This window comes from Amblyomma americanum, chromosome 6 (assembly GCF_052857255.1).
Source record: "Amblyomma americanum isolate KBUSLIRL-KWMA chromosome 6, ASM5285725v1, whole genome shotgun sequence".
NCBI classification, from domain to species: domain Eukaryota; kingdom Metazoa; phylum Arthropoda; class Arachnida; order Ixodida; family Ixodidae; genus Amblyomma; species Amblyomma americanum.
This window is the reverse complement of record NC_135502.1, coordinates 102,473,177-102,495,459: the sequence shown is the minus strand read 5'-3', so window position 1 is coordinate 102,495,459 and position 22,283 is coordinate 102,473,177. Positions and strand designations below refer to the sequence as shown.

At 42.7% G+C, this 22,283-nt stretch overlaps 1 protein-coding gene across 1 annotated transcript in view; it reads left to right on the top strand.

Moving 5' to 3' along the window:
• The window catches only part of LOC144093942 (uncharacterized), a 57,234-nt gene extending 40,913 nt beyond the window's left edge, over positions 1-16,321 (top strand). The window contains exons 3-6 of the mRNA XM_077627705.1: positions 5,597-5,944; positions 10,609-10,629; positions 12,751-12,874; positions 14,207-16,321. Coding sequence (XP_077483831.1) covers positions 5,597-5,944; positions 10,609-10,629; positions 12,751-12,839 — 458 coding nt within the window. The 3' untranslated portion in view covers positions 12,840-12,874; positions 14,207-16,321. The remainder of the gene's footprint in view (positions 1-5,596; positions 5,945-10,608; positions 10,630-12,750; positions 12,875-14,206) is intronic.
• The last annotated feature ends 5,962 nt before the right edge of the window (positions 16,322-22,283 follow it).

The following is a 22,283-nucleotide window of genomic DNA, read 5'->3' as shown; positions in this document are numbered from 1 at the left end:
ACTAGTTTTCAATATAAGTTGGATAGTGAAATGCACTTTCTTCTTATTGCTAGGTGGATTAATATGTTAACCGCACTTAGACGTTGAAAGGAAAAGAATGGTATGAATGAGTAAACACAGATACAGCGGGAAGGAACGAAAAAAAAACGAGGCAAATTAAAGTAAATACGGAAACAAAGATTGAGGACAAGAATGTAAAAAAAGAAGGAAGGAAATGAAAGAATAAAGAGACAAGGATAGGAAGCAATAACTACTAAATAGATAAGGATTAAGACAGGAGAGCGGGCAGCAGCTGAGGTGGAGAGCAAACCGGTAAGAAAATCCCCACTTCCTGGGCCCGTGCCGAACCAGGTCGATAGTCTCGAGGAGGGAGCCATTAACAATATGCACGGAAGGAACTCAAGCTATGTTCAGAAACGCGCTGCTTCATACATGCGATCTCCTACTACGAGAAAGCGGTCGGCGCTTTCATTTCTCGCAGCAGCTGGCGCGTTAAACGTCGGCGAACCTCCGTTTTCTGATGGCCCCCAACGAACCCGAACTCACTGATGACCCAGATGAAAGCTACGGTGTAGAATTAGGCGCCGCTAGAAGAGGGAGGTTGGCCAGTTGCTCGAGTGGTAGTGCTTCGATGAGGAGCCGCATTACGACGTAGATGGAAGGTGGGAGACTGCTGTTCCGATTGCTTTCTTCTTCTTTGAAAGCGCTTAGCATGAGCACAACTGCAATGACTCTTTCTTTCAGCATTAGACCCTAAGTTTGTGCACTGAAGGTCGGTTTGTGCGCGCTTTTCATTTGTATCTCTCCAAAGAGCTTTGAACGAGCCAGGTTTTTATGGTTTCATTGCGAGAGTATGACAAACCACATTACAAGAAAAGCCGGTTGCATGTGTTAGTATGTTGGCGTGCGCACTTTCAGAGATTGCAGAAAACCCCAGCGAAGCCAAGAAAAATAGGGTGAGTTCATCAAAGGCCACAGGACGCGTGCTGCAAAGTCGATCGCCACCATTTCAGACAATCATATACATTTCGTTACCACCGCTGCCAGTGGCCCTAGATTTTCCGATTACAGTCGTAGCATAATTTTCAGCGACCGCTTGTCGTACAGCGTTCTGGGTGATGTCGTACGATTTCTCGTTGCGTATAGCTTACATGTGCTAGTTAAGTCGCAGACAAAGTGACCTGTTGGGAACGAAAGTAACGGGCGTTCATAGGTTAGGGGGGCTGCTTCCGCTACTTTTGTTTCAAACCGGTCAGCTGTTTTTTTTTTCACATTAGCCTTCGTTAGGTTTTTTGGCGGGCTTTATATTCTCCTGCTTTGAAGAGCAATATTCTAGTCTGCCTTTTGGTCTTCAGCTGTGTATTTGCGGCAATAGTTTTCACGTATCTTTCCATGTCCTTTTCACAATTGCCGTTTTCACAATCGCTACTATCGACCGTTCCACGGGTTGGGGTGGTTTTAATTGCTTTTTTGGTTTTTATGTTTCTGGAATTTAGTGATCTTATATGATTTCTCTCTTTTACTCTGGCCTTCCTATACACAGGTCTGTTTTAGCCTTCATGTTGCATTTTGAAAGCTTCGTTCAGCATCCCTGTTGCGTTTTCGTTTTGTACCAAGTTTTTATATTTTTCCTCGGGTTTACTTTGTATATCAATCTTTCATGATTTCTTCATTTCTGCGTTCCAGCTTTATGAGAATTTTATGAAGCCGCCTGAATTTTTCATTGACACAAATAGCAAATGTCACCTAAGAAGCTAATAATAAATCACGCATATTCAATTCGTTACCCTCAACAACACAGGGTGAAACAGTCAAATATTGCAATATTCAGGGCATGCAGCAGTTTGAGAACATATCAGCACAAGATCGGTCGAAAGGTTGGGCGAGAACATTTCCTTCTCTAGTTAAAAAGTTTTTTCCTGCTTTTTTGTTGAAATGGTTGATCTGCTGTCCGGAGGCACCAAATATTGTAATAGACTTTTCTAGGTGGGTCTTAACTACCATCCGGGTTACATAAATTGTAGCTACAAATTCTTCTCCGCTAGATGTAAGGAAAACCAGTGGTACTTTTTTTAACTAAATGTACACAGAAGTATGGCTGCAGCACTCACTAAATAGATTTTTCCCTGAGGCCTATGGAGCAATCACTCAATAGTGTACAACTTAAAACACGTAGGAATTATTTGTAAATACCGCACTAAGAGGCTGTAAAAGACGACTTGCTCACGACGCTCATATATACCGAGTAGTTTTAAGTTCATATCTTATACCCCTGTCACACGGCATTCCTCGAAGGCCTTTCCAGCAAAGGCACTTTTTTTTCATCAAAGGAGCGAAAGCTTAAAGGAGCAGCGACGCTGCTACAGGTGCAGACCAAAAGTGAAACAGTCGTTGAGGCTTAGAACCCGCAGCTGTGGCCGAGCCGGCTGAAGTGAGTGTTCTGCTCATTCGTTTTACTCATTCTGCTCATTCGTTGAGCTCAGACAATTGTTTTCATTCTAAGTGCTTCCTTGAAAGAAATGCAACAGCTGCTCTCATTAGAAGCATCAGTTTTTGTGTATTGCCTTGGCCACCAGGGGCACTCGGTGTTGGTGCAGCACTTTACTGTCTTAAAATCTGAGCATAAAATATAAACAGCCGTACAAAAAGCCAAGACAGACACATCTTTTGTATTTTTAAAAGAGGTTTTCAAAAATTGTTGGCTGCATATATTTTTGTCATTGCTATTAATTTTAACGTTAGATGGCACTGCGATCGCAGGTTCTCGAAGGCCGCGCCCCTGGGGCTCCAAAAGTGTCGGGCGGACGCCTTCGCCTCCGAGGCCCTTAGCGGCAAAAGCGCAACATTTGTGCCGTGTAGCTGCGCTCCTTACGCCTTTGGATATAAGGACCTGATCCTCAAAGGCTTTTGCGATGCCCGTGTGACAGGGGTATCAATGTATAGCGTTAAATGCTGCGTCAACTCGCAATCGCAGGCATGAAACTTTTATGGATTAAAAAATAGGCAGTCTTCGACGAACTCTTATATGTAAAACACAAGTAAGGAATTGGATCAGGATAGGTGTTATAATAATTTGCAATGCACAGAAGTATGTGAATAAATTTCAACGCTTATGAGACCCAAAATCATTATTTTACTAGCGCGAATATCAAGACCTTACATATTTACTGACTTCGCCAAATATTGGATTCTCATAGCAGCATAAAACCAAAGAAAAGCCCAGAATAGGAGCAAAAAGCTTGAACTAACCCTTCTTTACGGGGCATTCCAGGGCAAAACAAATACATGGAAAGAAACGACAGCGATGGAAAGTTATTCGGAGAATGGCTAAGCAAGCGTCAACTGGCGGGCAAAGTTAGCGTTCGCCACGCAGCTTATATACCCATTTCTACTGATTTGTGCAAAGGAGAAAGTTATATTTCACCGCAAGACAATATCAGATTTTCTAATTATCAAAGCAGCCGCCACGATGGGGCAGTGGTTATGCATGGTGCTCGGCTGCTGACCAGAAAGAAGCAGGTTGGATCCCGGCCGCGGCGGTCGAATTTCGGTGGAGGCGAAATTCTAGAGGCCCGTGTACAATGCGATGTCAGTGCGCGGTGAACAACCTCATGTGGTCGAAATTGCCGGAGCCGTTCACTACGGCGTCTCTCATAGCCTGAGTCACTTTGGTACGTTATACCCCTAAAACCTTAAACCCCCATATTTTATCAAAGTACAACCTGAGTAGCTGTTGTGCAGTTTGCAAATTTCAGATTTTGTACAGCGCGCAGAAACAAATTCAAAATATGCAATGAAAATTCTCGTGTTTCTACTATAAATTTTACCACTTCAATATTGTGTCACTAGTAAAGAGCACATTCGGTGCTTTTACACATGCTTATGTTAACTTAGCAAACTGAGCTAGAACCCTGTGAAAAGCCCGACATTTTAGGATTGCTTCAATAAAGAGATGCCTTGCTGCTATAAACATGACAATAATATGCTACTTTGCACAGTGTGCATCAAGCACACAAAATATACAATAAAAACGATTGCAGCATTATGCTATCTTTAATAGGTAGAGAGAACAATATCATCAGTCCAAGACGAGTGAAAGAGAAAAATCTATTGACTGCATCCTGCTGTGACTCACCTATTGGTGTATACGCAGCACGCCACCCATAGTGTGAGTAAAGATAGACCCACGCACGCATACGCTCAAAGTTTGTTTTTGTGGAGATGTCTGTTAATAGAGAGATCACCATGCTGCTATATCTCTTCTGGGCCACCAAGTACACCAGTTTCGTACAAATATTTTGTAAATTGCAAAACTGTAATATACGTTTACGGTAATTTTGAACGCAATGGCCTATTTTTCTGGTATATAGAAAAATATTTTTTTGAAGTGCTTCCATCGGTCGCATCGAACAGTTAAGACTACGATAGGAAACCAATGGGGAGCGCTTTTGATGATAGCAAAATATGACAGAAAAAATTCCAGACTGCCGTTGGGTGATCTGTAGATATATTGATTGCTATAGTGAAATCTTACTTCACATGAAAAAATTGCGTTCATAAATGGTTTTCCACTAAAAAATGATTTTATCCAGAATTGCTGGCTATGAGTAGTAAGGCACATCCCAAGACACACTGCCGGAATGACAGCAGATATGAACAACTTTTTCCTGCAGACAAAAAAAAGAAACAGATCTTTATAGATGTGGTTTTTTTGCCATGGGCACAAATATAAAGAAACTTCAACGCTTACTTCAGTCTTATATAAGCCAGCACACTGCATATAAATACACCTTTTACTGAATGTGCTGATGTGGCACTTTGGCATCTGACAGCTTACAACTACTTAACTAATGAGTTTATATTAGCTTCACCAGAAATATTACAAACAGTGATGTAAAACATGTAATAAAACAAATTAAGCCCATTGCTCTCCAAATATTCGCGTACTTTCAAACTTCTTAAGTGTTGTGTTGCTTACTGAAATTTCTAAGCTCCTCTTTTGTGTAGCGAAAAATCTGTTGTAATTTCCAGGAACACAAATCACTATGCAGGACTGTAGATTTGTTGCTGAAGACAAAGTTAATCAAAGGCTTAATTTCACATGCGGGTCGCTTGGAGCGAGATATAATGGGATTGCATGGAACACTGCGTGCCTGTGAGCCTGATTCCACTTTAAAGCAACTAATAAATAAGCAAGAAATAACTCATGATTAGGCAAGTTTAATCTTTTCCTGTGCATTCATCATCGCAGTTTTCAACGGCGGCTCTGAGCAGCACTGCCACTGCGCAATCAGTAAGAATACCAGAGGCGAACTTCTGGCCTCTAGCACTACCTTTTCCTAATATATTAAGTGTGTGCCGCGACTTTTAAAACTTACTCATTTACCTCATGAATCGTTCTTGTCTTCAAGATCTCAAGTGAAGGCATTCTTTCCGTGAATATTTTAGCCTCTGGCGTGTTATAGTTCAGGGGGTATGTTTTATGCTAAAAACAAAAGCTTTAGATTTATCTTTGATTTTATTTGGTTACTTGAGGCTAATCCAAGTATATAATTTGCTATTCCTTCTCCACGTGCCCCATTCCTCTGTCTTTCAGTGCCAGCAAAGTCCTTCGCATTCAACTACAGCAGCTCGACGCCTCCTTCAGAACAGCAGTCCAGGTCCCACTCGGCTGAGCAGACCGTCAGCCTCTTGTGCATGGCCCGAGGCACTTATCCCAAACCAGAGCTGAAGCTGTTCCTGATCAAAGGAGGCATCCGGAGGCCGGCAGGCGAAGCCGGCGTCCGAACTTTTACGAGGGCCACGCCAGACGGGCTCTTCGACGTGGCCCTCCACGCCGACATGGTTGAGAGCCAGCTGTCCTCACTTGCGGAACTCTTAGAGTGTGTGCTAGAGATCCCGTACAGCAACTACGCTCTGACGCGAAGAATGAGCCTGGCACACGGTGAGTTGTTCTTGGTCAATCACCTACGCTTTTATTTCAAAGAGCGAGACCGACGGCAGGCGTTGTTACGTGTAATTAAGTGAAACGCAAAAAAAGTGACATTTCGAACACGCATCGTGTGCGCTCCGATAAAACTGTAAAGAGGGACTGGGCTCACTCATCCTGTTCACCTAATTGAGCTCCATTGATCGTGTCTTAAGGTGGAGTAGGGAAGAACGGGAAGGGGTTTACCAATCATTTTTCCTAACTACAAAGGAAATGTTTTGGCCTTCGCTGGGCTTTTCTGATGCAAGATGTTTTAAATTTACAATAGGTAGTGGAAATTCCACTCCTAGAAGAGTATTCTTGCAGCTATTTCAAAGCGATAAATACCTCGTTGTTACTGTGTGATCATCACTAGCCATAGAAATAATACGCTTGCTTCGATGATAATGTGTTCTTTTATACAGAATTCTACCCGAACCAGAAGGATTTAATTTATGCGGAAGCAGCAATTAAACGCTGCACACTTTTTCCCTCATAGTGTTCTAGTACATTACAGAGGACAAATTAAAAATAAGCTTGATCGGCATTCACCAAACCGCTTTGTGCCCATGTGATGCTCATGCCAATGAACGTGCGATAAGGTGGTAGCAATAAGTGGTTCATTAGCTCAGGCTTTCGACTACTGATCCCAAATGTAGGGGATTATCTCGGACACGTTTCGATGGAGGTCAAATGGAAAAAATTTCTTGCGCTGCGCGATGTGACCGCACAGTAAAGATCCCCACGTGGGTTAAATTAACCCAGAGCTCTCGACTACGGTGGCTATTTTAGCACATTCGTCGCTGCGGGAAAGCAAATCCCACATTCTACCAAAAGCAGTGCCAGTGACTGAAACGACGCACAGACTACATCATGATCGAAGCAATATTAATATTAGGAAGCCGCGGCAAAACACTCAATTTAATCGAAAATGTAGTTCTGCGAGTTTGCTCAGATCAGTTGCCATTTGGGCCATGCAAAACAGGATTTTGAGATACAAAGCGAGAATGAGCAAGAAGAGATATTTCTTCATGTGGGTCATGTAATCATTTTTTTTTACCCCAGGGGAAACTAATGCAACGCTACAACGAATAATAGGTTATAAGGAACACATATAAATAAAGAGGCCGGATTTGGTTGGTGCCCAGCGCGTTCATTTTATTGAATAGATCATATGAACTGCAAGCAGAAGATGCACGTTGGCTAATTATCAGGCTGTGGGGGAAGGCTCCAATTTAGTTTTGATCAGTTTCGTTTTCCAATTTGCACCGAGGTCTCAGCACGTGAGCGTTTTGAATTTCGCCTGCATTGAATTCCCGAAGTCGAATGCATGAACTCGTGCATTCCATCCCAACACCAGTGTTACTGAATAGTCGATGTTTTGAATATTTCCGCATCTCCGGAAACAAAGCCCGGGAAGCGATTTCTGAACAGGCCGTGCTAATAGTATTAAGGAGTTTCGTTTCTGTTCTTGGACTCAAGATTTGCTGTTAAGTGTTGATCTCTTTACAGCTTATTGCGCTATATGAAGACGATTGCTTGTGCGTATCTAGCTGTACGCCACAATGTCTTGACAACACGCGATGCGAGTAGAGACGCAATGCCATAAAGAGAAGTTCAGCTTATTTGAACACAACGAATCTTTCAAAAGCCTTTCAGCTGCACCTTTTCGCAAGGAGCTTTTAAAACCTGTTCCTTCCACCGAAAAAAAAAAAGGCTTCCCTAAAGATGAACTTCGTGCTTGTATGAACGTCAGCAGTGAAATATGGGGAAGACAAAGTGTTTCTTCGATTTTCGCTTACCCTTCCCGTCCCCTAAGGCTGCGCGTCTTTTTTGAGGTTCCGAAAGGAGCGAAATTTCATAGCAGTGTCTATATTTCTCTCGTTCTGTTTTAGGACAGAAAAACCTCACAGAGGCGCAATATGAAGAATACAACACAACGCGCAAAATGTCCAAAAAGTGGTGTTGTCAAAAAGCGAGCTTGCGAGCTGTTCGTAATTTTTATGGTGTTATTTCTTTTATTTTTTACGTACTTACTGCAGACCGTAGTTAGGTAAAAGCACGAAGACTACATTTTAAAAAAATAGCCGAATCACTGTAAAAAATACCACGGGAAACCAACAATATAGCACAAAAGATATAACAGTACCAAAGTACAGCAGTGTAATCCGTAGCAGAAAAAAAAGCATATGCGAACATGAAACATGGCTGAAGAATATAGTTTAGATTTTTGAGGTTGACAAATTTCGATGATTGAATACTATTTAACTATTGTGCGTGGCAAAAAACCTTACAGTGAGCCCTTATCTTAAAGAAATATATCTTGAACGCTAATAAGCTTGAAAACCAAGTTGTAGTATAAGAATGGATGGCTAAAGCAGCTTCTTTGATCACTTTGGGGTTGTGCCTCTTAGGGATTTCAGCGTGTTCACCGTGTTCCTTCTCATAATCAAATATTTGCGCACTCTTTATGCCTGCGCCATCACGCAGGAAAATTCCTTGTTTTATTTTTCTTCTGCAGCTATTTTTGTTGTCACTCAGCGCTCGCGGTTCTTCAACTAGCGGAAAGTGACTGAGGCAACCAAGTGCTAGCAGTAGACCTGTTTCAAAAATTGCGCGACAAAAACAAATGGCTGAGTACAAAGTTGATTTTGTGCTAAAGGCATCTCAAGATACTGATAATAAGTCTCCGAAGAAAATATCATGGTATACTTTGCATAGGAAAAATATGTTCGACGACAGATTCATGTACCCCACTGCCCTAGTTCGCCTTTTACTCTGGTCACATTGTCAGGTAGTTTGCAGAAAGCTGCTTCTTAAGTTATTTTTCGGGTCTTCCGTCAAATTATTGTTTTGAAAAAAAAGCGCAAACATTGCTCCTGATCAAGAGCTTGCTAAGGCTGTTTTGGGTTCTCCAAACCACAACATTCACTGCCTTTAGATATGTGCACAGAAACCTGTGCTGAATATTTCTGCTTTCGCCTTGCCCTACGCGGAAGTTACAGGCAAGATAGAGGTTAACCGTGTAAAAATTCTGACGCAGTTAAATTCCTCGCTTTGAATAATCCTAGGTAAAAGCTGTCGCCTTTGTTTTCCACTTTGGCGAGGCTACCTGCCGTTGCGGGTCACTCGCGCTCAGCTGCGCACACAAATCGGGCCGCAAAAAAAAAAAAACAGGTTGCGTACAGATGCAAACGTCCCTTTGATCTCCTGTATTTGGGCCACTTACGCTGCACATATTACTCCACCAAGCATTTCGCCAATGAGCAGAGGGTCTACCTGCAGTGTCGCATCACCCTGTTGGGCTTGTACGTGCCTGTCGTGCCTTTCAGCTCCCTGTATTGCTCTGCCAAAAATACTCTCTTTGAGTGCCGCTTCCTCTCACTGCGACAGCACTCGGGAATTCGCAGAAAGCATTTAAAGGGGACATTTGCTCGACGAATGAGCTTACTTGAAAAGTTCTGTTTTACTGCAGTGAGAGGAACCGCCGGTATACTTCTGGCTCCGTAGTCGTCAATTTTCTCTTGAAATTTAACTTTCGCTCCAACAGTCTTGGTCTTCTTTCAGGACGTTGATCGTCCCCTATATTTTTGTTTAGTTTGCATTGGCCTTTTTCTGTGTCTTTTTTTTGCACTACCCATAAACAGAATTCCATACTTTTTGTTCTGTCGGCCTTTGCCAATCTTATCTTATCTAACCGTCTTTCTTTCTTACTGTCTACACGTCAGCACCAGTAAAAGCGAAAATAATTTATTAACTAACACAGTCTAAAAATAGAGTATCTGACGCTTTGATTTCTTTATTTCTTGCGTTTATATATACCACCCTAGGTCACCAAGCTTTTAAGCTTCTACCTGCTCATCGTAATTTCAAAACTTTCTTCATCAGAATATTGATTTTATTTGGTCGGTAGGCCTGCTTTTCACCATTTCACCGCGCAACAGGCATGGGATTGTGGGACCGCTGACGCATCTGTAACTTCGGTCACCAGATTTTACTGTTAGCCATGGAGTAGAGAACGTGCGTAATTATGTATCTGAGTAAACCTTAGAGGGTTTACTAAATACAGAAGCTGCCATTAAATGGCAAGCCTTGCATACAAATAGTAACACGACTTACTGAACAGAGATAGCCGGCTGCGCAACAAACAAGGACGCCTTTTTTCGCGGTTTGAAGAACAACATCGTACTAATCCACATGGCCGAATGAACAGTACAGATTTTAAGCTTTAAAAGACATCATACATCTAATTTTCTAACACTGGGTAGTGCTTAATGATAAAAAGCTTCAGTCGCTTTTCTGAATGTTCCCTGTCCAATGACGAGCCAGGCTCAAATCAGATCTGATCACAAACGATATAATGTTTTTATATAAAACCTCCTTTAAATTATGGACTACTCTGTCCGTCTGTCTTGAAGTAGAAAGGCCTATAATATATTTTTCTGGCAAAATGTTTCGCACACCGGGTAACCACTTTTGTACAAAATTATAAGCTTGTGCACCCATTTTGCATGAACGTCGTGGTGCATGAGGTTCACATGGCTCTGCGTCGAGCGCTTCACGAATAAAATCTGCAAACATTACATCTTGCTAACGATACGCTCTCTAATCGATGCTTTGCTTTGTTTATTATTTTCCAGAACTCACATGGGGAGCCTATGGTGAGTAGCCTGTCTTTTGCATTTTTCGAGCTTACGAATTTGCAGTGCGTTCGATTACGGCACTGCACCGCGGCAAGCTGTACAGACCATGCGTCTCCTGTCTCATGGCCGAGGGGGAATTTTGAGGTTCGCTTTAAGGGCGAGCTCACCGCAGCAGAGCTGCTTCCAGCGGTGCGTGTTCACTGCTTTGCGAAGTGCGAACTGCAGCGCGCACGCCATGGGTGAGTATAAATGTTATCGCATTAGTGGCGAAGCAGAAGCCAGTGGCACCATCAAGCGCCTTTGGGGCAGGAGGCCATTTCTTCAAGTAGGGTACATGCTAATCATAAATTGTTTCAAGAATCGTGGAAGCCACCTTTTACACCCACTGCTTGACACAGGACTGCTGATCGCCCTAGCCCCCAGTACGGCGAACATTGTGTGTACAGCTCGGGTCGCGTGTACCTACGGCGCTCTGCGTGCAACGGCTATGGGTGGCCATACAGCGCGCTGTTAAACCAACCTTTTGTAGACCGCTCGCGTGCACCGTTTAGTTCCAGAGACGCTTGTACGCTCACTCTTGAGCGTTGAGTTTCAGTAGGGAGGTAAATTCGCCGTTGCTTAAATACTGCATTGCCTAAAGCTCACGCGGCCACGCCGCCTAGGCGACCGCACAATGGTGCGCGATTTTAACGTGCAAGGGATGAGCCGCAACTCCTTATTGCACTACTGTTGGCTAGCAGCAATGAACCGGCTATCGCGCCTACAAAAATTGCTTTCTACCAGGTGGGCTGTCCGCCGGGATTTCCGTCCCAAAGCAAGCCATGGCGATTGGTTTCACTCCCACTTGGTACCGAATACCCAATTATGCATGTGCGATCGCCAACCGTAATGTGGGCGAAGCATTGCGTTGTGTACAAAGTGCTAAACGGGCTTCGCAGAAAAGACGTACTGGGTGGCCTTGCTAAGTAAAAAAAAAAAGTGTATTGTTGTCAAGTTTCTTCAATAATGTTACGCAGGCGTTGTGCTCAAACATTCTCCACACATAGTTCTAGGGGATGGCACTTTGGTAAAATTAGCGCTCGTTATCGTTAGCTTTAATTTATTATATAGCCAGTCTTCCGATCATATTGATACATTACTCTGCATTAATCTTCAGTTTATAGTGGCCGATTACCCAATGCAAATTGACATGAGCCTTATACATAGCGCAGCATAGATACTGAACATTGCCGCGATAATTAGTTATAAATCTACATATAATTTTACGCATTGGGTTGCAGCAATGGCGTAGAGGCATATCCTATGCGTTGCATGAAAGAAAACCGGGGTTCGAATCTCGGTGTCGAATCGCGGATAATTACATCTCAGTCGAAATGAAGAAAAAGTGGGCGAGGACGCGGCATGTAATAGAAGGCAAGATAACCAATTGTAGTTAAGGGAACGGGACTGGATGACAAGAGAAGGTAAGCGTGACAGGGGGTGACAGTATTTTGGGTGTGGGGATAAGATTAAAAAGTTTTTGGAGACAGGGCGGCCGCAGGTGATACTGCAAGGGATAATTTCGAGCGAGATAGGAGAGGCCTTTGTCCTGCAGTGACCGTAGTCAGGCCGTTGCTGGTAATGATGATGATGATGAATTCTAGACATTTTATTTCTGTATGGACGCAGAATTAAGCTAACGGTAATGCATTAAGACTGAAGATGAAAGCCAAGAATTTCACTTGAAGACTACCGTTTTTGGAGAGCCCCTTCTAACTTCATGTAAAGCTAATCAATGATGTTTGTGTATGGAACGGGAGTGAATATTTTTCGCCAGCTTTCAATGACGGCGAATCGAAAGTGGCTTTAAGACAAGGTCTTAAAAAGATACTTAGTATAGCCATAATCAAATATGTCAGCAGGGAGTGTCGCTTCATTTCAACATTTGCGTTGCATTCTAGATTTCGTTACCAACAGAAGACACGTTTTTTTAAACATGCCGGATTATGACATTGACATCACTCGCTCATCCGGCCGCAAAGGCATCTGCCATGAGATAATCCCGATGGACTACGTTGAAAGTGCAGGAAATTTTAACTCGATGTAGTTTTTTCTTTCTTTGTTCACTAATTTTTGTTACTCAATATTTTTTTCTATTAGGTTCTTCCAAGGCCTCTTCCTTGGCCATCCTGTCGACTTCTGTCGTCGCCTTGAGCTTCAACATCTATAATATCTTCATGGCACATTAAAACGTGCGGCTGTGACCACCCACTGCTTTGTCTCGGTGAGTCTGTCCTTGTGCTCATGATGCATGATCTCCTAAAAAATTAAAAATAACCAGAAAACGCTCTTTCAGAATCACACGTGGAACTCCGTTAGTCATGTTTATTTGACACCTCGTATTTAATGAGATTTAATTAGAGTGATATGCCTCTTTCTTTGTGCAATTCTTTTATTTCGCGTTTCTATACTAAAATAGTCACCTATGCTCCTTCGTTGTTTGCGCGGGCCCAAGTACCGTTAGAATTATCAAATTATCTTAAGAGGAGGACGAAGAGTTGTCCAGGACGAAATAGAAGCGCTTTGGAATTTGTTTCATGCAGGCTACCTTTAATGTACAAGCCGCACATTATTTAAGTTTGGAATGGTTCTCTCGGATTCCACTTCACAACAGCTACTCTCTACTTTCCACTTCATGCTCTGCATTTTGGTGACGAACAGCTTAGAAGGGCGGAGCTAATATTTCATCCAAGTAGTTCCACGTGTAGTGCGAGGTCAGCGCATATTAATCACCTCCAAGTGGTTGCAAATTATCCGGAGCCCTCCAGTGCCACGTTACGATTAGCCCGTGAGGACTCAGGCACTAAAACTTTATTCCATATCCACCGTACCATACCTTACTATAGCGTACTCAGTCCTAGTGCTATGCTGGGTGTAAAGAAAAGAATAAAACAAAAGCCCCTGCCACTAAGCATAAAGGACTTAATCCGATGCAAAGTAGAAATATAGCAAAAGAAATAATGTCACATAGCAGAAAAGCAAAGAACCAAGAAAAATGAATTAAAAATTAATGCTACTGTTTGAGCGAAACTTATTTTAACGTCTGTTAAAAAGCACAGTTAATGTATGATGAAGCTAAATACCATTTTTTTAGGGGTTGGTGGTGGTGATGGCTTGGTTAATGAAACTAAGATATATAATAACCATGATGAGAGGCCCGGGCTTTGGTATGTTCGCTCTTATGTGCAGATGTGGAAGAATTTAAAAGGGGTGGAGGGAAATCGGCGGTGATAGTTGAGCATCTTCAGTGTTCATTCCGTCTCTTGCGACATTTGGGACATATATTCGAAATAAGATGCCTGTAAATTCTACGGCAGTCAGAAGCAACACAGAAAAGCTTTTGCGTCGCTATAATACTTCGGAAGTATTCGGCGCCTCCCACGAGAACAAAGTGATAACACCGTTTGCTGGCGGCTTTGAACAAACAATAAGAGCTAAAAAGGTTAACAAAGCTTCTATGCACCTTTTAGGTTATACTGACAATGATTGATGTCATATTTTTTTCTGCGGCTTTCGAATACAAAGCCTAGCTATACAGTTTTAACATTTCTTTCAGGTGGCGATGATGATGTGAACCAGACATCGTACACGCAGCGATGGCTCCGAAGAGAGAAGCGTGACTTTCTGCCGTGCATTTGGACAATGGACTACACGCAGACGGATGCTCTTCGGGAAGAAAGTGGCAGTTTATATGGTGTTGTCAAAGTGAGCGTGTGTCAAACTGCTCCAAACTAAGTCTCGCAACGTGGTTCTCAGGTGCAAGTCTCATGATCCAGCGCCGACAATGTGTTAACAACATTGGAAGTGGCTTCTTGCACCAAGCTCCTCAATCTTCACCATCGTCCAAGAGATGGCGCATGCGCGCTTATTTTGTCACATTTAAGAGAGACGGTACGACGTTGCGTTCTGTTGCAGAGGAATATTGAAGGGCATATTATAGAGACTTTTTTAGGCACATGCCTGCTCGTTGTTGTATGCGACGTTCCTCGCTGTCCGTGTTTGTTGCGGTATGTGTTTTAGGTTTCTGTCTCCAAGAATGCGCAGTATGGAACTGAATTAGAACCTGGCGGCTCAAAGAGGTGCGTTTAAAGGCGGCCTGGAAGCAGTTACTCACCTGTTCGACGGATAATTTTGTTAGTAATCTGTGCCGCTAATAAATAAACTCATAAAAATGTCGTACGAATAATCTTCAATATTTAAATAATCACTTATGCTGATGTAAAGGCCAAAATCTCGCAATAAAAACCACAGTAACCTTAACATGCACGCTTTTTCTAATGCTGACAATGTTGCGAGGGTAATCATTGTTTTGAAATTATGAACACGGCTTTATCTGCAGCAGTGTGGTACCGTTCCCTCAGAACTTTCTGCCGCCATCTTGGATGTACACGGATCTATTGCGTAACACGAGTAAGAACTCACTTCTCCTGTACCGAAGAAGCACACCACCAGAAGCGGCAGAGGGGCAGCCTTTAGACGCTCCTTACAGCAATGGGGATTATAAAATACCGTCTAAATTGCACATTCGCATGGCAAAGTTTTTGTTTCATCCGGTCTCGTCGTCACGCATATAGCAAAACCAGCTTTTATAGATGAACTGGCAACAGCAAGCACTGAAATTTTTCTTTGTGATGGACAATATATTTCTTTTTCTCCTTGACGGTGGTCTTGTCTGGGGCTCAAAATTAGCCATACATATTTGCTTCAATTCACATTCCTTCATCGTGAAGCATTACAGGAGGCTAGCCAGTATGCCGTACGGTCATAGAACTTCGTGGTTATTGAGATGGTAATGCGAAAGTCGTCTCAAGCTGCCCAGAATAAATAATCTATTTCTCTCTAAATTATTTACAATGTTTAATTTTCCAGTGATATTTACCCACATAATTTTGGCTGATTTTTCTTTGTACTAGAGGACTCTTGATTTGTTTTTGCCAGTACGACTCGACAATAAGAGCAAGAACGGAGATCTGGATTGTAGGTTGAGGTCGAAAAAAAATCTCACCAAGTATGCAAAAGAAAGAAGAGGGGCAACAAACTAAACAGTGACTGCAAATATCAACACCTGAGCCGCCTTCAGGTTTTATTCGCGAGCAGCCACATTTTCCAGGCACTTCACAGAACACCTGAAATTGACGTCAGCCACTTCAGCACAGCCTCTCTGAGGTCTTTGGTTTTGCAGTTAGGAAGGAATTTTAACGATATTTTCATTTGCCAGTACAAAAGATTGGGATGAAAGGAGGAAATGGAAACTTTTTAATACCAGTGTTCTAGTGCTAAAACTAATATTAAGGTTCTAAAATACTTCAGATATAAAGAAATCACAAAAATAAGTGCCGAAAATATTTGTTTTTCGCGTTCTATCAAAGGACGACTAAATTACAAGAGCACAGCCACCATAGATAGAAAATCACGTGTTTTTTCTTGTCAAATAGCTATTTGAATACATAGAATTCTGGACAACATTCCGTTCATTTGAACTTGAGCTCGCATGTGAAAGCTTGTTTTACTCTCCTCTCGTGGGTTTCTATATAGTGCGAAGTTTTCCAACTAAAATAACCCAAACGCATTCAGAAACTGTGCTAAGTCATTTTATGATATTTTATCTGAACGAAATAAAAATGGGTCCCCCTGTTTTCAACGTTACCGACCTATGGGTACATGTTTCTCTTTCCAGGTACTTGTCGTTGCTTTCTCTGCGTTTTTCAAGGCTATGCAGCTTTCACGTGTCAACCATCGTTATTCACGCCATCAGGGAAGTATTTCGCTGCGTCAGACACGTTAGGCAGAAAACCAAAAGAAAACAGTGAGGACAGAAGCGGGAAGATCATTCACCTGCGTGCTCCTATGCGTCCAGCTTCGGAAGTAGATGAAAGAGCCCAAGATTTTTCTGCCTCCTGAAAAAAAATAAACCCGCCGCATGCCAGCCAATTCCTTTTAGTGTTAGTTGTATATAAGACCTAAATGATCTTGGAATGTTCTTCTTCGTTATTACTGCTAATGCTGCTTTGTGTGGATCTTTGAGGTGTTCTCCTAAACATATATTTTCCTTGCCTACCAGGATGTTATGCCCTTTTAATTTTTAAGGCCCAATTATTTGTTTAAAAATTAAAGCCTAGTTGCTCTCAGTTTATTTTCTTCAGTAATATGTCGCATTAAAAATGCTAGCAACATATATAGGTCAATATATAAGTCATATTAATTATATACTATAATATAAGATCATAATATTTAAAATATGTATTCGTGTAAAGTTGTAATATTAATAAATGTATCCTTGCTCTTTTTAAGCCCTGATATTGCGCGCTTAATTGTACACAACGCCCTTTCAGCTATCAACGGTAGACTGCTAACTGAGATTTCAACATTATCTTCATTAGGGAAAAATAATTCGACCGTGGTGCGACTGCATCAGTCTTGTACCACAGTGACGTCGTGTGCGGGCCTATTGGCTAGGGAGAGTATGAGTGAGTACAGTGTACTGCCGTGCTGGTGAACAGTACTAGCGGAAACAAATTTTTCTCTTTCAAAGTTAAATAAGAGAGTCGATTTTCCGCCATCGCGCTTGCAGCACAGCTAGTTCCATTAACAATGAGGCCCATGGCTATTACCTTTGCACAATACATATGTAAGGCGGAAATGTCAATATTGAGTACATATAAGACGTATTTTTGAAAACTAACTGTAAAACAATGTGAACACTCAAGATGTGCCGCTGTTAAACACGGCAGATGTTTCCCATTGTGCAGGCAGTCGCTTTACTTCTCGCAGCACTGCTCAACACATGAAGGACAGTGGAGGGTCATGAACTGTGTAAGGTGCTTCCTATCTTACACGCACCAACCACCAACTCCTTGTAAGTAACGGCTTAAACTTTGAAAGCTTAGACCCGTTAAGACGTACATACGAGATTTCTAATAACTAGTCTGTTTTAATTCAACCCTAAGAGAAGCAACTCAAATTTAGTGGTGATTAGACATCGATTGACACCTGTTTGTATACTTTTCCAGTCATCCTTTTTTATCACTCTGCGCTAGAACTTCGAGTTATATTCTTGACCATGTCACTGAAACACTGCTTCGGTATTATGACACCGCATTTCTATTTTCTTCGCTACACGTTTAGGTCACATGCTTTTTCCTCCCCACTGAGATAGTCGCATTATATATTTTCTGTAATTTAAACTTTAGCATTTTGGGCAAGATATGAGTGCTTACCTGCGAAAGGTGGATCACTAGAATGTCGAAAACCTAAAGGCCACTTTTTTTTCATCAAAAGAAGAAACACCACCTAATGAGCCACAAATAAAATTGAGAGCTCAGTGATAAAAAACTTGTGCATGCATTCATTCTACATGATGCTTTAACTTAATTATCCGGATGAATAAATCTCGAGGCCACCACAACTGCTTCCCTCGCCAAGTTTTAGCGGCAGCTCGTCTTGTATAGAGGACTGACTAGGAAGCGGAGGATGCTGAACAGAAAACCAGAATGAAGTATCACACAAATCCAAAAAGGAGAGATGCCAGCAAGACTTGAATAGGCTTTGATAACGAACCCAGCCAAACCCACTCACCGTACCAAGGGGTTTTTTTCTTGAATAGGGAGAGCCATCTCCACTCCCGCTTTGATCTCACTCTACTTGTTGCTTGCCACCGAGCTTTCTGTGCAGTGCTCCTCCTTCTTCATTTCCCTTTGCATTGAACTCGTCTTGCGTATGCACCGCCACGACGAAGCGAGGAGTGCGCGCTCGCATAATGCACGCCGGCATTCCTATTTTGGTTCCGCGCACTCCTCAAGTGCGCTCATCCATTAAGCTGCTTATTCAGACGGCGTCTTCTTTCAGCTCTATGGACTCCCATCCCATTGTGTACCCTGTGCGACGCGGTGTGGCAGCTGCTTTCCTCTACTCCATTTTCTTTTTATATCTCCTTTCTTCCCAGTTTTTGCCTTTATTTCGTTCTACTCTCGTTTACTCTTTCCCGCCTGGTAGGAAAACCTTCAAAATACAGCAAAAAGGTCGCGACAGCCTTAAGAGCCTCATCCTAAATTCAAAATGTCATCAGTCATGAAATTCGCTTGTTGTCTGGAGAGAGGTGGCGTCACTAGACCGGATAATTCCCATTGGCTGATGGGAAATGACGTCACTAGAGCAGATACACCTTACTGGCAAGAAGAGGACGACGTCACTAGGCCGAAAGTCACGTCACTTCCTGTTAAAAAATCAACAGCTTCCAATGCTAACGCACTGCCATCAGATATACTCATTAGAGCTACCGGAATTTTTTAGGCCTTACAGAAAATGGCAGACAACATGGTTCCCTTGTTGTTTCTAGAACTCCAGTTGTAGCGGTCGCTTTAATTATAGAAAAAAAATGGTTCCAAATTGTCACAAAACGGTCAGGAAAAGACCCAGGCAAAGAATTCGGCAGATTAAGTTTAGTTCAGCTCTCCTGTCATCTCAGTGATCAAACAGAAAACCCTCAGTGAGCTTAATAGCCGAATTTACACGTCAAAAAGTGCGACGCCGGACAAAAAAAGTGATAGTGCTTTAAAGAGAAGGTGAAATGTTTTTTCTTAGTATTCGAGGTTATTCAAGAATTCGAATGTATGAAGTTTCCAGGTAAAGCATGCAAACTAGTTCTGCACTAGCATTTAAGCTGGTGATGTAATGGCCGACTAAAACCGCGACAATGTTCTCGGCGCTGGAGTTGTGCGAGGAAACTTATGGTGACGTCATTTTTGCCGAAATTTCAAATGTCCGCTGCCTTCATCTGCATACTAACCGTTCGTCTTTCTATGCCGCCAAGAAATTCTCTGCGAGCTTCAGCCTTCGACGGCATTCACTTTCCTCCTCGAAACAACGTCTTCTTCGCTGGAAACTAAGCGCCGCAGTATGTGACGTCACCATTTGGGCCTTTGTAGCTGTACACTGCAGAGATCCCTGAAAGCCGAGGCCGCTATAGTCGGGGATTGCGTCACCATTTGAAATGCAAGCGCAAAAAGAATGCGCATAATTTACTTGCACGTTTTACTCATTCGGCTCGTTTAAACGTATCGATTTCTAAAGCCTCTTCACTTGTCCTGTAACGTAGTTAAACAGAATAACCATATGAAAGCAAATGTTTAGCGTGGTTGACTCATAGGTTTGCTCTGCTGCACCGTAGGCACGTGGGACACGATATTATCTCAATAGTTGTCTTATTTGATGAAGATGACCACGGCAATATTTAATTCATGTATTTACTTGTTTAGGCTTAGAAGGTGAGATTAAAGTCAGGCTTCAGCGCTGGTACCACTCCTGCATATTCTGGCGTGAAGTAGATATTTCGGCCTAAATAACTGACAACACTTGAGAGGAGGACCCAAGAAGGACAAGGAAGATATTAGAAAAATGATTTGGGAGTAAATGCCTTAACTTATATTGTTCTTCCTCTAGCTAGCCAACGATCTATACGTGAATGTGTAAGCGAGTGTCGTTTTATAGATGAAATGATTAAATGTTGCTGTTTTGCTCCGCGTAGTACATCTGGTATTCATATCGCTGACTCGACACAAAGATATAAGAAAAAGTTGTATCAAGCAGTGGATCAATCAAATATCAGAACACGGTCAATCTAACATCCGCGGCACAGAAATAATGGATAAGCCGTAAGGGGAGGTCAAGAGGAATCGTAAAAAGCTAAACTGCGAAAAGCCGTTGTTCAACATATCACCTCTGAATAAAAAAAATCCACAATAGTCGCTGGAAGAGGTAAGTAGTTGCAACTTTGAATATGAATTGTCGCGATTATTGTCATTTTTCAGGAAGAGATAGAACCTTTAACAGCATTTGAAATCGAAGCGTGACCAGGTGCTCAAAATGATAACGCCATATTCTGAAGCGGTAACGAACATTGTGTGGCACTAAGCTAGAATTGTCTTGATTGGTATCGAGATGCATCTAAAGACGTTATACTTAAATATGATTTATTTCTTTATTTATTTAGCGCAACCTACCTGAGCCATTTCAAACTTCTACGCTTCGCCGATATCTACAACTAAGGCTGACATGCTCAAGAATTCTGAACAAAAGCATTTTTGAGTGGAAAACCGTTCTGAGAATGTTGGACATGAGAAGCATGATACGGCGGGCACGGCGGGTACGTACGGCTGCAATTAGGCACCGCAGTGAAGGCACAGGAGTGACGGAGGGAAATGCTTGCGTCACTGGCCCAGGGCAACTTCGTGGTGCTTCACTGTAGGCCATCACTTAGGGAGCCGGCCGCGGAGCAGGCGGTGACTGAACAACTCGCGGATTTCATCACGGACCACGTCCGTTACGGCAGCGACGCTTGCCTGTTGAGCTTCGAGGCGATGTTTCTCTAGTTTCTCGCGCACAAAGCTCCTTACAAGCTCTCTAAACTCCTCGGTGGGTAGCGACGTAGGCATGCAGTTGTGAGCGGCTGCTACACTAGCCTGAAAACCGTAGTGCGCTCCCCGTTACTGGAAAGATTGCTCCGTACTCGTTGCCTCCTTGGAAAAGTTGGGTTAAGTCCTTGGAACAAACTCTTTGCCAAGGTATTTTAACGCGATAGCGTTCAGGTTCTCACTTTGCAAAAAATCCGGCTTCATTGGAGGTGCCGTCGTCATCGGCGGTGTACAGGGGGCAGGTGGTCAAATAATCTTCTGAGGTCATCTATAATTGCCGAATTAATTGTGAGCAAACTGCCCCCCATAGCAAGTGCGTGTTAAATTAATGATTGGTCGCAAGTGGTCGCTCGAGAGGGGCAACCTGTGCCTCAAAAGCACCACAGGTGGCTATGTTTGAAACAGGCACCTGCCACAGCAATGGGCTATCGTTTAACCTCTGCGGTAATGTAAAGAGGAGAATGACCAATTCCGCGCATAAGGGGATGTAGGCAAAAACTAGGCCACCGAAAAGAAGTACTTGCGCTGGAAAGATTTCTGCTGCCTCATTGTATTCGTTAGGATTGGGTTGGAGTTGTACGATAGTGAAGCAAACAAGAGTATCCGTGTCTACGAAGTAACAAGCAAAGAGGACCCTATGCCACTGAATAGACCCGTCACACAAGCAGCACAGGTAATTGGCACAATATTGGAAAGGAATGGGATCATACTGTTTCCTTGTAGGACCAGCTTTTGCTAATACATTTCCAATATTGGGTCGATTACTTGTCCTGCTTAGGTAGCGCTCCGGCCTCTTTTCATACCATGAGCCTACCTACATCGCTTTAAATCCAATACCGTTTTTTTTGCTTCTCCAATCCACTCAGTTATCTTGAGAGGCCTTCGGTCACGTGTTGTGCGCATGTGAGGAGAGGTGGAGCACTGCGGAGGAAACCGGCCTCTCGGCCAACGTAGGCAACGTCGTATTTAGAAACAAAATGATAATGCTTGAGGTTTAGGACCCGAGAGAAACACACGCATGCCCTTCTTCGGGGTTGTTTCTAATAGCGGAGGTAACCAAAGCTGTCAACATCTGTAATCAGATTCATCTTGTGATTTTCGTCTTTAATAAGTGTACATATCAGTTCTCTGTCCAATAATCATAAAACAAGAGAGGACGGCAGAATTCCAACCTTTACGCAGAAATTTTGCTCAAGACATTTCTCCACACGCCTTCTCATTGAC